This window comes from Macrotis lagotis, chromosome 1 (assembly GCF_037893015.1).
Source record: "Macrotis lagotis isolate mMagLag1 chromosome 1, bilby.v1.9.chrom.fasta, whole genome shotgun sequence".
In the NCBI taxonomy this organism is placed as follows: domain Eukaryota; kingdom Metazoa; phylum Chordata; class Mammalia; order Peramelemorphia; family Peramelidae; genus Macrotis; species Macrotis lagotis.
In genome coordinates, this window is record NC_133658.1 from 686,270,666 (window position 1) to 686,289,016 (window position 18,351).

Here is an 18,351-nt window from a genome sequence, read left to right on the forward strand (position 1 = left end):
TTAAGACTTCCTCCATTGCAATTTCCTAGAAGAGGCCTTTCCTGACACTCTCTAGTGCTGTCCCAACAATGCATTTTTTTCAGATATATAAATACACACACACACACACACACACACACACAAACACACAGCATTTATTTGTGAAGATGTATCTACAAGCTCTTTAAGCACAGGAATTGTTACTTTTTTTTTTTTTTTTTTGTCTTTTTATTCCTAGGGACTAATACACTTTCTGGTGCTCTTGTTTTGATTTGCCCCAAAGTAATAAAATTCTCATCTATCTTGAGCAGCAATTCTCAATCTTTTTTGGAGGTGTGTTGCTGTCATTTTTTTTGTCTTTGTGTAGGGATACATTCTTTACCATCAGTAAAATTATATAAAGCACTTAAAAATAAAAATAAATAAAAATTCATTTTTTGAAGGGAAGAGAATATCATTGTGTTCCTGGTGATAATGCCACAATAGTGGCATGGAAACAAGACTGAAAATCACTTAACCAAGACAGTTGATTTCTTACATGTAGAATTTGAGTGGCTAATGAGAAGTATATTAATTCCTGTTGTGGCAGTGTCTTTTTAATTGTATTATTTAGTAAGTACACTTGGACTTGTATATAGTTTGATGAACTTAAGTTGTCAAAGAGAGTTATTTGCAAATATGCTATCCAGTTAAGATTTTTAGAAGTGTTTTTTTATTCTGCTTATTAATTATAACAGAATATCTGCACACTAAAGTTAAGCTTTCTAATATTACCTTTTAATTGCTAAAATGACAATTTAACTTGTCATTACTTTTAATATTAAATCCATGTATTAAGTTATAAAGTGACCTGAGTTCATTATAATAATGGAGTTTAAACTAGTAACTGGCTAGAACGCCTAAACTATGTATAGAACTCAAGTAAATTTTTTATTTAAATTCTTAGCATGCACATTTTTCCTCTTCAGAAGTTGTTTGAACCTAACTGTAAAAATGGAATTTAGCCCTTAAAGTCATTTGAGCAAATTCCATGGCTGTTCTCCCAGTTAGTGAGTTTTCACAGCATTTGCAGCAAGCTAATTGCTTCTGCTAATAAATAATCTAAAATCGATGCTGACAGCAGTTAATTGGCACAGAGACTTTATTCTGTAAAGCACTTGGCTAACGACCTTCTTTAAATTAATAGCATTAAGTGCTATGAGGAAATAAATCTGAGGAATTGCCTGTCATTTGCTTGTCATGTCTAATAACTTCCAATAATGATGGCTGATAGATTTTTGCACATTCCATTATTGAAGTTGGTGCATGTAATTATTCTCCTCATTATATGTAAACAATTAGTAATATTTGGTAGTTCTTTCCAATAAAGCCATAAAATCACAAGTATCACATTAAAGGTTAGAAACTATTATAAAATTTAAATTTTACCTTTTTTGAACATAGGAAATCTTTCAGTACTGCCTAGATATATTATGTAGTATGTTTTTAGTTTTCACTGAACTTTTTAGTTTAATAAATTTTAAATCATAGTTGTGAAAATAACATTTATAAGCAGTTAAAAGTTAAAAATGACAACCTATGGAAATTTTTGTTCACAGCTTGAAGAAGTCATGGAAAAAGAAACTTACAAGACTGCTAAATTAATTCTTGAAAGGTTTGATCCAGAGTCAAGGAAGGCAAAGGTAGGACCCTGATAATAGTAGTCATTTATTATAAAATATGTTATATAGCAAAACACTTATAACTTTCTATAATTAACAGGAGCTTGAACCAACATCTTCAGGAGCAGCTGCAACTTCAAGGCCTGGACAAGGTAAATAACTTTGTAGAAACTGCTGCTGCTGCTGTTGGAAAGAACCGTATTTATACAAGTGGAGAAGTGTGAAAATCTTTATGGAATATTTTTGTATTTTTACATCTGTTTTGGAGTACAGTTTGGGGTGGTTGGTTATTTCACCTGATAATGGTAAGTCTTTATGTGAATGATTTGACAAATGAGGTTACTTCTGGGATGTTAATGTCTATTGAGATGAAATCTGGAATTGATTTTAACTTCTTGAAATTTGAGTAACCTTGCTTGAGAATTTAGTATAGTTTGTTTTATTTTTAGTCAGTTGGCAGTTTGATTATAGCAGAAGTCTTTGAATCTTTATATTTACACACTTTCCTGTAGAACTTTTCTTCATACTGCAATTCACGTTTTTTCTTCACATTGCATTTTGTGAGACAAACTCATAAATAAGAAAATTAAAGCAACAGTTCTTAAAGTTATTGTAAAACTTTCTTTAGATTGCTTTGCACAAGGAAAAACATTAATCCCATATCATCTTAGTATGAAATATTGAGTAAATTTGAAAAATTTGTTCTCTGGTAAAATATATATACTAAGTTTACTTAAAATGAGCATTAAAAGAAGACTATTTGAGTTTAGTTTTGAGTGGGCTGTGATTTTGCCTCCCCTATCTGAATCCTGTGTTGCTTGTGCTATACATCCTGGAGAAATCTGTCTTCAGTCTTCTCTTTTCAAAAATAACACCGAAAATCATTACTTATTTTTTTTTCATAATTTCTGATATGGCTTGCTGGTGCTTATGAGAAAAACTGGCTCCTTTTTTAAAAAGTGCTTTGATAAATATTTAGAAAAATCACAGGTAATGCTTTACATATTAATGATTTTCCTTATTAGAAATGCTAACTTAAAGTTGAAAAGGACCTTTGGGCATGTTCTAATTTATTTGTTCTATTGATGCTGAAACTAAGGCACTGAAGGGTTTAAGTGACTTGCCAAATGTCACACTGATGACTCATGCCTTGATTCTAAACCCTTTTCCCTGTCTTGTGCTTCCATTTTTCTTTTAGCAGAAATCCATATTCAGTGAATTTATAATAATTATGATTTAAGTAATTTATTACCTCTTTAAAGGTTGTTCATATAAAGTTCCAGGAATTTTTACAATATTTACAATATTTATACTTTTCTCAGAGATTCTTAGTAAATATCTCGATTGTCTTTTTGTGAAATTTGATTTGAAAAGCAGCCTGTCTCCTATCTAAACATCTAATAAATGTTTAGAGCATTTCTCCCTTAAGAAAGTCTCACAGACAAATTTCCATTCAATTTGGAACAAAATTCATAACACCATTGGAATTGCATTCTGGGCAGTTGTACTAGTAAGCATTCTGAAAGTATAGTTATAAAAAATAAAAATAAAAGGATGTGTGATGTCTTACCTATAATATAAGGGCAGTTGCTTACTTTTTTTTCTAATTTTAAAATTTATTTATTTATTTCCATCCCTTTGTACATGCATATTTCCAAGTTACAAAATTTCCCTCCACCCTTCCTTCCCACCCCTCTCCCCTCAGCAGGGAGCAGTCAGGTTAGCATTTTACATAACATCTTTTGTTAAACATATTTACAAATTAGTAATTTTTGGCATGAGGAATTAGGATTAAGGGAAAGATATACAGAAGAGATAATTTTTATAAAGTGTACATCAGATTTGGAAGGTTTTTTTTTTTTTTCCTGAGTGTTTTGTTTTATTTTGTTTTTCTTCCTCTGGTGGGAAATAATATAGTCCATTTATCAGTCAAATACTGTTGTCCTAGCTCTCAGGACTGTCACAGGAGCTGCTTCCATTAAGATTATTCATTTCATAATGCTGTTCTCCTGGTTCTACTCCCTTTGCTCAACATCAGATCTTGGAAGTCATTCCATGCTTCTCCTAGAGTCTGCCCATTTATGGTTTCTTATAGAACAATAATATTCCATAGTATTCATGTACCATAACTTGTTTAATCATTCCCCAATTGATGGGCCTCCCCTCAATTTCCAATTCTTTGCCACTACAAAAAGAGCTGCTATGAGTATTTTGGAACATGTAGGATTTTCCCATTTTTTGTATTTTCTTCTAGATATAGACCTAGAATTGGAATTCTTGGATCAGAGGGTATGAACAGTTTTTTTGTTTTTGTTTTTGCAAGGCAATGGGGTTAAGGCTTTGGGCAAGCCACACAGCTAAGTAATTATTAAGTGTCTCTGAGGCCAGATTTGAACTCAGGTACTCCTGACTCCAGGGCTGGTGCTCTATTCACTACACCACCTAGCCACCCCATATGAACAGTTTTAATGCTCTTTGGGCATAGTTCCATATTGCTCTCTAGAAAAGCTGGATACGTTCACGATTCCACCAGCATTGCATCAATATCCCAATCCTCCCACAACCTCTCTAACATTGATCATCTTCCCTTTTTTCTCATCTTAGCTAATCTAATAGGTATGAGATGATACCTCATTGTTTTAATTTACATTTCTCTAATCAGTACTTGATTTGGAAGCATTTTTTTCATATGGTTCTATATAGCTTTAATTTCTTCATTTGAAAACTGTCTCTTCATATCCTTTGGCCATTTATCAATTGGGGAATGACTTGTAATCTTATAAATTTGATGCAATTCTCTATATATTTTAGAAATGAGACCTTTATCAAAACTCCTAGTTGTAGGGCAGCTAGGTAGTGGTACAGTGGATAGAGAGCATTGGTCCCAGAGTCAGGAGGAACAGTTCAAATGTGACCTCAGACACCTTAAGAATTGCCTAGCTATGTGACCTTAGACAAATCACTTAACTCCATTGCCTTGCAAAAAAAACCAAAACAAAACATAAAGAACTCCTGGTTGTGAATATTGTTTCCCAGCTTTCTGCTTTCCTTCTAATTTTGGCAGCATTGATTTTATTTGTGCAAAATCTTTTTGATTTAATATAGTCAAAATCATTAATTTGCAGTTTATAATGTGCTCTCGTTCTTGTTTGGTCATAAATTTATCCCTTTTCCATAGATCAGATGGAAATTTTTTGTCTATTAATTTATTTATGCTATTGTTCTTTTTTATGTTTTTTATGTCCTGTATCCATTTTGACCTTATTTTGGTAGAAGGTGTGAGATGTGAATTTATGCCTAGTTTTTACCATACTATTTTTCAATTTTCCCAACAATTTTTGTCAAATAGTGAGTTCTTATCCCAGAGACTTATGTCTTTGGGTTTGTCAAATAGTAGATTGCTGTAGTCATTTACTGCAGTTTCTTTTGAACCTATCCTAATCTATTGATCCATTATTCAATTTCGTAACTAGTCCCAGGCAGTTTTGATGACTGCTGCTTTATTTTGATATGGTAGAGTTAGGCTACCTTCCTTTATCTTTTTTTCCTTTATTTCCCTTGCTATTCTTGCCCTTTTGTTGCTCCAGATGAATTTTGATACTATTTTTTCTAGCTTGGTAGAGTAGTTGTTTGGTAGTTTGATTGGTACTGCCAGTTGCTTACTTTTGATGAACAGAATACATAATTATTTTTCCTAATGTATGCAATGTTTTATTATTTGTATAAAAGCTTAAAAATAATATCTTAATTTTTTCAGCTCATTTATCTTTGTATGTACCATTGTAAATATTTTCCCATAACTCCCAGAAAAGTTGGAGAGGCAATACATTGTTAAAACAGTACATTGTGTCTTTCATTGGAAAGGGTCAAATTAATCTTTTTTTATTTTTTTGCAAGGCAGTGGAGTTAAGTGACTTGTCCAAGGTCACACAGCTAAGTAGTCATTAAGTGTTTGTGATTGAATTTGAATTCAGGTCCTCCTGACTCCAGGGCTGGTGCTCTATCCACTGAGCCACCCACTTAACCCAAGGTTTAAATTAATCTTTATACTTTTGACATGTGACAACAGATTACAAACATGTAAACCCCAAATGCATTTATATCTGGTTCTTAATATCCCAAAACTATTTGTTAAATTTATTTTTGAATTTGTTTCTAGAATTGGAATGAAGGTATTTCCTGCTTATATAAAATATTTTTCTCATGCCTCATATAAATGCAGTTGCTGTTACTACTCAGATCTTTTTTTTTTAGGTTTTTGCAAGGCAAATGGGGTTAAGTAGCTTGCCCAAGGCCACACAGCTAGGTAATTATTAAGTGTCTGAGACTGGATTTGAACCCAGGTACTCCTGACCCCAGGGCTGGTGCTTTATCCACTGTGCCACCTAGCCGCCCCTACTCAGACCATTTAATAACATCATTCTAATATTTCTTTTTTTTAATAGTTTATTTTAGGCAATGGGGTTAAGTGATTTGCCCAAGGTCACACAGCTAGACAATTATTAAGTGTCTGAGGCTGGATTTGAACTCAGCCTCCTGACTCCAGGGGCTGCTTGCTCTATCTACTGCACCAACTAGCTGTTCCCATTATTTCTTAAAATAGGAAGATTCAGTTGCCATGAAGTGACCCACCATTGGCAGCAATTTGAGTTAGTGCTGGGAGCTGGTGGTATTTTGACCCCTTTCCATGATTTTTGTGTCTACTCTTTCAGATTCCCTGGACCTTAATTTCACTTTAGTTGAGGGCTGTTCAGAGAGAGGGCAGAATGGAAGCAGTGGTAAACATGCAGTTAAATATTAATGTTAATATTTTAAATATTTGCAGGTATTTAATATACAGTATTTTTTTTTAATAAGTGCAACTGCTTTTCTGTGCCAACAGTAAAACAGGGATATTTAGTGGTAGATTGTTAGAGACAGTGGCAATGATAGTTTAGAATAGATTAGAATAGATTTAGAATAGATTAAGCAGAAAAATTGTAATTCAGAGAATATGGATAGTAGTATAATAAAAGATTTTTTTAAATGATGACCCTGAATCATCAAGAAAGGTCAAATTTGGCATGCCACAGATTGAAAGATGCAAAGCATTCAAAATCTTACAGTGCTTATTGTTTAAAGTCCTTTTTCTTGGTAGCATAAAATGATGTTACCTTAAAGAACTGAATTCCTTCTTAAAAGGTATCTCTGATGTATATATTAAAATCTTATGATTCCATCAATGATGTAACAATAGAAATAGCTGTTTAGTGACCCTCTGATTATTTTTTCAAATGAAGCATAGAACAGAGACAAATGTTTACTGGTAGTCATTACTGCTTTTATGGAAAATATTCAGAATGGAGTCCAAATGGAAGAGGGATTCTCTCTAGATGATGTTTGTACTTCATTCTTGAAGAAGACTGATACATCAGGGAGGTCATGCCATGAAAAGCATGTGAATTAGCTTTGAGTGAGGGGTTGCTAACTCACCAACCTCACTTTCTCTTCCAAAACCAAGTGCCCATATGTGTCAAGCACTATACCAGGAGTTTCAGAACAACAACAACAACAACAAAACTCTTGCTTCAAGGTACTTACATTTTATCAAGAGGATAAGACATGACAGAGAAAAGGGCAAGGCACTAGCTGCCAAGAGGAATGGGGGGAAAACTTCATACAGAAGATTCTTCTTAGAGAAATACAATGTATAGAGCACTGACCTCGGGAGTCAAGAGGAGAGGAATTCAAATCCAGCTTCAGATACTTGCTTTTATGGGAAAAGAAATACTCGTTGATTGAATTGCATGAAAAGAAATTAGAGATTAAAAAGTGGTCTTGGGGCTCAGTAGGAGTCAATAATGTGATTTTTACAACATTAAAAAAAAGTGCTGTTCTAGGCTGCTTTGAGAGGCATAATGTTTAGGAACAGGAGAAATTATAGTTCTCAGCTTTTGCCCTGTGATCAAATCCAGTTTGGAAAATTGTGTTCAGTTCTGTTCATATTATAGGACAGGGATATAGTTACTGCATCTGTGATTTTCCTTAGTGTATTGAACTCTTTTATAAATTCAAATTTATATCTTTGTAGCTTATAGTTATAGGAATTGTCCAATGCATTTAATATGTATCAGAGGCAGAATTTCAAGTTTTGCAAAAGTTTTCCTGACTTAAAAGCCAGCTCTCTATCCATTATGCCTGTGGGCTCACCTCTCAATTTAATTAGGAAATTTGCAAGTGGGAGCATGTTTAGAAGGAGAGGACTGGAGAATGTGCCACCAAGAATCATTTGAAGGAACTGGGGCTATTGTTTAACCTGGAAGAAAGAAGAGTAGTTAGTCTTGAAGTGTTTTATAAGACCTCATAGGTAAGAGAGATTAGGTTTAGTCTTGTCTTCATAGGGCCAGGAGAAGAGCTATGAGTTGAAGATATCTAAAGAGGTAAATTTAAGTTTGATGAAAGGAAAACCTTTCTAATTCTTAGAATTGTCCAAAAGTGGAATAGGATGTCTTAGGAGGCAATGAATTTGCTTTAACATGAGATCTTGAACGACAAACTGTAGAACCGTAGTCTGAGGTTTGGATTTGTTGATAGTTATACTACCACCACCATTACAACTGTCACCTTGCCACTGCCACCTATCTTACTACCACTACTACTACTTCTATAACTATCACTTCTATCACTACAACTATTATGGCTCATTAAACTTTGCAAAGCACTTTTATATTCATTATCTCATTTGGTCCCTACAACAATCCTGTGACATGGGCATTCTAGGTATTATCATCCCAGTTTTACAAATGAGGAAACATTAAATTAAGTAGCACATCCATGATTGTAGTAACATGGAAGTGAAATTCATGATGTCACAGGTTTTACCTAAGTCCCAGCACTTTTTCTACCTTACCACACTGTCTTGAAGTCTCTTTCAGCTCTTAAATTATCTGATTATGTATTAAAAGTTAGAAATTGCCCTTGTGTGGTTTTAGTTAATGTGATTTTTTTGGCATGGATTGAAAGCAAGAGGTATGGGGGATTTAGCTGTCCAGAAGATAAAGTCAGTTATAAATGTCTTTTTCTCTAGCATTCTGATTAATGGAAATCTTACTATGTCTATTTTTGGAATGTTGTTTGTTAGGTGATTTGGCTATAGAATTTGAATCCAAAAAAAAGTCCTTGAAATATTCTACTTCATTTTTATATTTTAAGGCAGGATTTAAGCCATCTTGTTAAAGACCAGTAGGCAAAGAAATGACTTCATAAACCACCTCATTGAGATCCTCTCTTTGTTTAACCATATTTAGAGACTGCTATAATAAAAAGTGGCATATAATGATAATCAATCCCTTTAAACTTTTATGCATTTGGAACATTGTTACCAATTCAAGTAAAAATGAGTCCATTAAACTTTGTAAACCACATATTAACATGTTTTATGTTTGGTTATTTTTTTATTTATTGTGTTATTTTTTTCCCAGTTAAATTTTATTCTTATTTGACTGTACATGGGATGAGTGCCCACAGATGGTATTTAACACTTTCAATCTAAATTTCTTGCTTATTGCTTGCAACTAGTTATCCAAGGGGGCCCTTTGTGCTTGTTCTAGAGGTCTAAAGGTGATAGTCCTAAACTCAGAGATTTTTAAGAAATTTCTAAGTAGAGCCCTCTGTCCAAGTGTATGATAATCCCTGGACCCAAGTATTAGCTTGGCCTTGAATCTTTTCTATAGGATAAATATAGGTTCTACCCCAATCTTGCCCTAGGGAGTTAAGATAGCTCCTTAAGTTCACAGATTGCATACCAGCATTTGGAGACCCCACAGTCCATCATTGCCAATTGGCATTTGTACTAGACTCGAGGTCATGTTTTTCTTTTTAGTGCCAAATACTACTGCAAAAAATGGAAAGATAATTAAATATCCCCTGGGGTGTGACATTTTGATGTGTCAGTCATTGTCAACTTTTCCTATATTTATCCTAAATATCTTTGCTTCAACTCAAACTCATCTTCTCACATTATCTTCAGTGAGATGGAGAATATATTGATTCACAAGCCTCTATATAGGGGTGGGGAACCTTTTCTATTGAGGGCCACTGACCCACAGAAAAAAAGATCAATTGAAGGTCACATGCGAGTAAAAAAGCAACTTAATTTATTATTTTTTGTCTTAAAAGTTCTGCTCACCTGCTTTTCAAATTAAAGTTAAGCAATATAAAATATTACCGATTAATTCAACAAATAGGAAAATAAAATAAAATGTAAAGCTAGAGGGAGAAAGTTGTGGTATGAAAAGTAGAGTTAGGAGAGAAAGGAGAGTTGATTTTTTTTAATGTCTAGGAGGTAATATTTCTCTACAAATTGCTACTCCTCTGGGTTGCTCAGTACAGTAGCACTTGGGGTGGGGAAGGAGGGAATGGCAGATGAGATTAAGGAGAATGTCAATTTTATTTAACATTGGACTGAGGACTCCCCACTATTACAAATAGCTTTTTAATCTACCTGAAAATTTTAAAGCAATTTTTCAGCCCTCTTTTCTTTGAACATAATTCTAGGTACTTTAATCCTTCCATGTGATGGCTGGAGTTGAAAACAGTATTCATCAAAGGGCTTGAATAACTCTAAATGGTTTACTAGGAAACACCTGATAATCCTTTTATTTTAAAGTGTATATATACATATATATATATATATATATATATATATATATATCTTGATTTACAAAAGAAAAATTGAAACAAGGTATGAAAAATCTGTCCTTAGAAAATCTAGTTCATTAAATTACAGAAGGATTTGCTGTAGAATCTCTATAATAGTAAACTGTCTAGCACTTAAATATGTGCAGAATTGTAAAATATCACAACTTATTAAGAAATATGTTGCTTAAAAATCAGTATTCATATCTGTATTAGGCTTATTTTAAAAAATCCACAAGCCTTCTTAGCTTATTATCACAGATCTCCTCCATAGTTACTATAAAGCCATTCATTGCCAACTTTATTTTTCTTTTCCCCTAAGTGCAATCATCCCTATTTGACCCATATTTGATTCAAACCACTTCAATTTAAATTCACAACCAACCAAAATCAGACTCCCTTTAATCTAATTAACATATTTTTTGTTCTATCTCCACATCATTTATGGAAATGTTCAATTAGTTTTCTGCCTATGGCATAACATTTATCATATTTCTATACCCAGACAATAAAAAGTTGGTCATTAGTTTTTGGGAAAATTTTTATTTTAAATAAAAGGTTGAAATAGAATTTTTGTTTGAGCAATAGGTTTTTTAGATTAGCTAATGTATAATTTTTCATGAAATGAAAAATAATGAAACATAGTAGCAGGTTAGATATAAAAAATGACATTCAGAAATGATTATGTTGAAAATGCTGGGAATTTGGGTATTACCAATATAATAGTATACCTGAAAACATTGTAGCTATTATTATTTTACACTTTGACTTACCCTATCTTTACTGAAACAGTACCTACCTTCCTTTTTTCTTTCTCTCTATCCCCTCTCCGGCCCACCCATTCCCATTCCCCCTCTCCTCCTCTCCCCCTTTTATTTTTTCTTTTATATATTTTCCAGTTCAGATTTTAGAACTATCAGGAAAAGACTGTGACTTAACTATTTTATAGAATGCCAGACATTATGTCTTTTGTGTTCAGTAAACTTTAACAGTCACAGTCTTCACCTTTTAGTGAAGTGTGAGTGATGTGGTTAGTCTCAGGTACTATAATATACATTATAGTCTTCATACATTAAGATGTCTGAATAGTCTTTGCTGTAGAGATGAAAAGATAAGTCTGCTTAAAGTATCTTATCACAATTTGAGAAGTGTTCTCAATTATCTGACATAAAATACAAGTTTCAGAATTACACTTTGACAGAAAATTGGTGCAAAAATATTTGTAGTTTTTGATACAACAATTTAAATTTCTAAATCCCCATGAGTCCTTATTGATTTTGTAACCCTTTGTAAGAAGCCTTAGTTTTCAGAGATTTTAATGTGCTTTCTAACTCAATAACAATGATTTCCTTGTGGACAGGAAACATTAAATGACTAGCTGTTTGCAGGATATGTTCAAGATAATTAATCCAGGTGGAATCTGAAATTCTCTACTTCAGATAAATATGGGAAACTTCTAAATGAAAGGGTGGTTCTTTTCACTTGTTCAAAGAGACTGTAGAAGTAGTGTTTTTCCATTGTCATTCTCTTCTCAATCCTCCATTTGATCCCTAAAATTTTATCTGAACATTCAAAATGCTCATGTCATTTCAGCTTTTATCTTTTAACTTTCTTAACTGGAAATTATTATTACTGAATTAAGGCCCCCCCATATTTCTTTTCCTCCCCCCCCAAAATAGATAACCTTAATTGGAAGTTCTTTAGACAAGTTAAATTTTCTTTTTGCATTATTAATAGAATTGTAATTCTTGTTTTTTCTGTAATGACAGGTTTTAAAAATTCATAATCCAAAGTAATTTTTCTATTTAAGAAATAGTATGTTTCTGCTAATTTTGAACAATTCAATAAAATTTCATTTATTTGAATTGTAGTCATTTAAAATTTATAATGATTTGACACATAGATGAGATTAGACAAATTCAGGGGATACTTGACTGGAATTGGACCATTGACACAGTAGAAAGTAGAAAAAGAGAGGAAGGAACAGACAATTTGTATTATACTATTTTCTAAATGCTAAAATGAATAGCACTAAAATTTGGGTTTTTTTTCCTAATACAGACTCCTCCCCCCCCTTAACCCCCACATTATTAAGACAAAGCAATCAAGAAACTTTTATTAAATGCTTACTATGCGAGACACTCTGTCAAAGAATCTTTTGATGTGGATAACATATGTAATTGAGCTAATAGTTTTCTTATGTTTACTTTGAAAAAAGAATCAGGTATTGATATATGATCTTTTTATAAGTGTGATGAGAAAACAATGAGTAATTATATTGCAGCAATAAAATGAGAATGTTTCTTGCTTTTTGATAATTTTTTTGCAAAATTTTGCTTAGATTCCTGATGTATTCTGTTTGATATCATAATGTCTTAATACTTAAACTGTATAATTTAAGTCACTGTTTGGTAAGAGTTTGTGGTATTGGTTAATTAGTTTCTTATAATATGGTATCAGTCATTAAATTGAGCATATACCTGTTCCTGTCAGAAATCCGTCAGCGGACTACAGCTCAAAGAAACCTTTCTCCATCTACACCATCCAGTCCAAACCAAGGATCACCTCTACAAGTTCCAGGATCTCCCTCTTCACAAAAGGATACTTCAGCTCCTGGTGGACCACCAGAAAGAGCTCTTGCTCCAGCCTTACAGTCAAATGCGTTACCAAGACGTCTTGGATCCCCTGCTACTTCAATGCCTGGAATGGGTAAACAGAGCACTTAATGTTATTTACAGTTTATATTGTTTTCTCTGGTTACCAATAAAACAGGCCATTTTCAGACAGTATGGAAATGGCATTTCATTTGGAAATAGCAGAGCAGTTATCTGATTAAGCGGGAGTTCCATATTCAATTAGCCATAACTCTTTACAGCTGGCACCTTGTGATACTGAAACCTATTGCCTGAGCTCATTTAACTGTTATGGCTTCTTTGTTTAAATGGCAATAAAACTTTGCAGTATTCTGTAGTCAACAGTATAGAGTACCTTTTTATGTTCTAAGTTTAGGAAAGCTCCAGATTTATATAAATCAAACAGAGAAGCAACACTTTCAGAATAAATTCATGGTTTTTCTATACCCTGAATGTATTTTTTAACCTGAATTTTGACAATTTAAGATTTAATTTCAAGAAGGATGGATACCTGTACATTGTGCACAGTACTCTGATCTCAACAATTGTTTGATTTTTAATTTTTGTAGTATTGAAAGTTATTTTTTAAGATAGGAAAATCTTAGGGGCAACTAGGTGGTACAGTGGATAGAGCCACCACCCTGGAGTCAGGAGGACCTGAGTTCAAATCCCACCTCAGGCACTTAAGAATTGCCTAGCTGTATGACTTTGGGCAAGTCACTTAACCCCATTGCCTTGCAACTCCCCCCCCCCCCCCCAAAAAAAAGACAGGGAAATCTTTTTTTTTTTTTCTATTAGTTGTGTTCAATTCTTTGTGATCCCATTTGAAGTTTTCTTGACAAAGTTACTGGAGTTATGTGCCATTTCTTTCTCCAGCTATGGTTTACAGTTGAGGATACTGAGGCAAACAGGATTAAGTGACTTGTCTACGGACACACAGATAGTGAGTATTTGAGGCCAAATTTGAACTCAGGATCTCATAACTCCAGGGGAATTATCTACTATGAGATATCTCCTATTCACACTATCTACTATGCTACCTTACCTGCCCAGTTGAAGTTTTTCCAAATTTTTCGGTAATAGCTTCTATTAATTAATGATGTTTTTGCAATTATTGAGTGCATTTGTATGTTTTTTATTAAATTTGATGGCATTGGGGCGGCTAGGTGGCTCAGTGGATAAAGCACCGGCCCTGGAGTCAGGAGTACCTGGGTTCAAATCCGGTCTCAAACACTTAATAATTACCTAGCTGTGTGGCCTTGGGCAAGCCACTTAACCCCATTTGCCTTGCAAAAACCTAAAAAAATTTGATGACATCCAGGCGTTCTCTTAGAGACTCCAAACTCCACAAAGTATGTTGTATTGGAAATAAGATTTTTGGATAGTGAATAGAATATGGAAATCCATTGATTCACATTCAGTTTTAATATTAGATTATTAGAAGTCAAAATCATTTTGAAATTGTTTATTCTGACCAAATTCATGTTTGATTTATCAAAATTCTCCAAAGCCATTTACTACTAACTTAGTTGTTTTTCCATTGACCTTGAAGCCAAGTAATAGTTTTGAACAAATAATCAGTATACTTATGGTGAGCAATAGGTGATTATTGTCTTCACCTTTGTCCTTTGTGGCAATGATGTTTTCTCTCATATCTCCAAAGAGTAGATTCATATTTTGGGAAACTGGAAGAATACTGATCAAATAAGTTTGAAAAGAGGATTACAAAAAAGGATAAGTTTGAAGTCACCCCAGCTATAAATTGTGAGGTCTATTGTATGGTGAGGATGATGAGGATGATGATGATGATGATGATATTTGTTCTCAAAAGATCATGACATCAAGGAGGTGATGCCATGACATCCTTGTGAATTGGATTTGAATGTGTGTGTGTGGGGGGGTGCAGCTTCACTTTCTCCTTTGAAACCACCTAGATCCAGTGGCTGGAAGTGAATCAGCAAGATAATTGGAGTTGACCCTGGATGCTACACAATCAGGTTTAAGTGACTTGCCCAAGAGCTTAGGTCCTCAGGCTAGGTGGCTAATAGAGCACTAGCTCTGGAGTAAGGAGAACTTGAGTTCAAATTTGACCTCAGAAACTTGACACTTATTAACTGTATGACCCTGAGCAAGTTACTTAATCCCAGTTGTCTTACCCTCCCCTCCAAAAGAGATTGTAGCAGTAGGCCTTTTCAAAGCACGCATCTCTTTTTTATGAACAGTATTTTTAAAGATAATTCTCTTAAATACATTTAAACTTGGCATATAGGAAACACATGATGAGGATATATTTAAACCTAAGAAAAGTTTTTTGAAAACATTTTTTGATGTGTCAAATTAGATGCTTCAGGCTATCATAATATAAAATTTTAGTTTTCAGATTTTGTGAAAAAATATCAGCATGAATTCTTGAAATATACATGTAGGTTCTTTGCCAAAATAATATTAGATTTTTATTTCTGATCTTTGAAGTAGTCATAATAAAACAATTATTCATAGATTCAGGTACATGAATGAGGGACTCATTTTAAGATGGAGAACAAGTTTATATCTTAATGAAGATATTTTAGGAATCATGGGATAAGTTTCATATATATAGAAATACATCATCATCATTGAATTTGTCAAAAGTTGTTTTTGTAAAAGCGTGTGACTTTGTCTCTAAGTTTATGCATTGCTTTAAAACATGGCTTCATGATTTCTAATAAAGTAGAAAAGATTAATAATTCATTTTTTTCATTAAATATGTTTGGTAGAAGAGAATTAATTTAACATGTATTACCACAGAGCTCCCATATGTTTGAAAATTAATAACCAGCAGGTAGTTGAGAGTTTGCCAAGCTTTGCAAAAATGACCAGTCTTCCTACAATGATTGCTTTTGATGTTTATATTAATCACTGTTATTCAAAACAGCATGAGTATGAAGATGCCTGGTTTGAGAGTTATTAGTATGCAAGTAATTGAAGAAAATCTCATGAAACATATTGTTTCATGTGTCTTGATTTCTTTGTGGGATTTTTAACCGTTTGCCTATAAAAGTAACATACTTGAAAGTATTTCAGTATTCTTAAGTTTTTTTCTTTAACAGCTTATTTGGTATGTATCCTATTCATCTCAGAAATCTCCTACCAATATAGTCTCAATAATCTTCCTTTAATGATATACTATTTGCTTTTAGGTTTAATAATAATGATTGAACGAGGTTAGTAACCTCTGTAAAAGAATATACTTTTTTTGATAGTCATTTGGTTCATGATATTGCTATTATTCCAGAATCTAAACTTTATATAAAGTATTTTGACTTTTCTGGACTTTGGTAATATTTAGGTTTTCTTTTTCTTATTTTAAAATTGGTCCCATTTTTTTTTCCTCCTACAGATATAATACTGCTATCCTTCTGCCATCTTGAATTTTTTACAGTTGTATCAACTGCCACCATTTTAACTTTGACATATCTTTATTGAAAACCTTGGACTAATTGTCCCTTGTATGTCCAGGGACGATTACATCATTTTTTTTTTAAACTATTTATTTATTTTGAATTTTGCAATTTTCCCCCCTAATTTTGTTTCCCCTCCCCCCCCACCCTCCACAGAAGGCAATCTGTTAGTCTTTACATTGTTTCTGTGGTATACATTGATCTAAATTGAATGTGATGAGAGAGAAAGCATATTCTTAAGGGGAAAAAAAATAAAGTATAAGAGATAGCAAAATTACATAAGAAGATAACTTTTTTACTTTGGTCTTTGTTCAAACTCCACAATTCTTTCTCTGGTTACAGATGGTATTCTTCTTCACAGATATCCTAAAATTGTGCCTGATTGTTGTACTGATGGAATGAGCAAGTTCATTAAGTTTGATCATCACCCCCATGTTGCTGTTAGGGTGAAATACATAACTATTTCAAGGAATTACTTTTGAGACTTCACTAAATTAGCTTCTTTTTCTGCTATTCCCACTCTGCCTAGCCCCTTTTCATTCTCTCTTTTTTTTTTTAGGTTTTTGCAAGGCAAATGGGGTTAAATAGGGTTAATGGCTTGCCCAAGGCCACACAGCTAGGTAATTATTAAGTGTCTGAGGCCGGATTTGAACCCAGGTACTCCTGACTCCAGGGCCGGTGCTTTATCCACTACGCCACCTAGCCGCCCTACCCCTTTTCATTCTGTCTGATTAACAGTGGGAAACCTCACCTTTGATAGATAATCATTCACTTTCCATCTTTTTATTACCATAAATCTCCCTACTCTTAAAAATCTATTTTCATGGGGCAGTTAGGTAGCACAGTGGATAAAGCACCGGCCCTGGAGTCAGGAGTACCTGGGTTCAAATCAGGTCTCAGACACTTAATATTTACCTAGCTGTGTGGCCTTGGGCAAGCCACTTAAACCCCATTTGCCTTGCAAAAACCTAAAAAACAAAAAAAGTATTGAAAGTTTTCCTGAGAACTTGATATGCTGAAAGCTTTCCCCTTCCTCATTGTATATTTGTAGTTATTTAATTTTTCATTCTCTATCATAAAAGCATTAGTTTTTAAATACTTATATAAAACATTAGCATATAACATTTATTTGATAATTAGCAGTATGTAGCTCTTTGGGAATTTTTCTGTCAGTATTTTTTTTTTTAATTTAGGATGGTTTTGGTTTAGTTTAACTGGTAAGCTCTTATGGAACATGGACTATGACTATTAATTTATATGGGACCTAGGATAATATCATTCATCAGTAATTAGATTTGGTGGGTATTGTATATTTTATATTTGTAGTAAATTTTGGTTTCACAGTAGTTTTAATGAAAATCATTATGGCAGGTGTTTAAGAATTGACTTTAATCTTTATATTTAAGAAATTTTCATAGCTAAAAGCCCCGTTTAGAAAACTTAGAACTGGTTTTTAATTTTTATTGTTTTTTTTACATGAGACTTCCAAAGATGCCCAGATAACCCTCCCACAAAAACATTTGCCCCAAAACAGTTAAGTAAAACTGCTCAGTAGAATGATTTTAACAGATAGTCTAGATTACTTTCCACCATCAGTAGCATTTTAAATTCTCCTTTTACTTAATTACAAATTTAAATTAAGGGTAATTTTTAAAACATTGACATATGAGAGGGTATGAAAAAAAATCTTTGTAATTGAAACAAGCATTATAACTTTGTTACTATATCTGGTTTGATAATTTCACTTAATTCTTTGGTAGGTCTTCATCCGCCTGGTCCACCTTTAGCAAGACCCATTCTCCCTCGAGAAAGAGGTGCTTTGGATAGAATTGTTGAGTATCTAGTTGGTGATGGTCCACAGAACAGGTAATATTTACAAGGACTAAAAATGAATAAGAGGTTTAAAAATCATGGTCACTTTTGTTTTTACTGGTTGCCAGTTCTAGAGTTCTGTCACTCCTA

At 33.3% G+C, this 18,351-nt stretch overlaps 1 protein-coding gene across 10 annotated transcripts in view; it reads left to right on the forward strand.

The window, feature by feature from the left end:
* The window catches only part of LNPK (lunapark, ER junction formation factor), a 108,913-nt gene that overhangs the window by 75,861 nt on the left and 14,701 nt on the right, over window positions 1–18,351 (forward strand). For all 10 annotated transcript variants that reach the window (XM_074215646.1, XM_074215647.1, XM_074215652.1 and 7 more), the window contains 4 exons: window positions 1,578–1,661; window positions 1,741–1,792; window positions 12,810–13,025; window positions 18,150–18,255. In XM_074215646.1, the coding sequence (XP_074071747.1) occupies window positions 1,578–1,661; window positions 1,741–1,792; window positions 12,810–13,025; window positions 18,150–18,255 (458 nt within the window). The remainder of the gene's footprint in view (window positions 1–1,577; window positions 1,662–1,740; window positions 1,793–12,809; window positions 13,026–18,149; window positions 18,256–18,351) is intronic.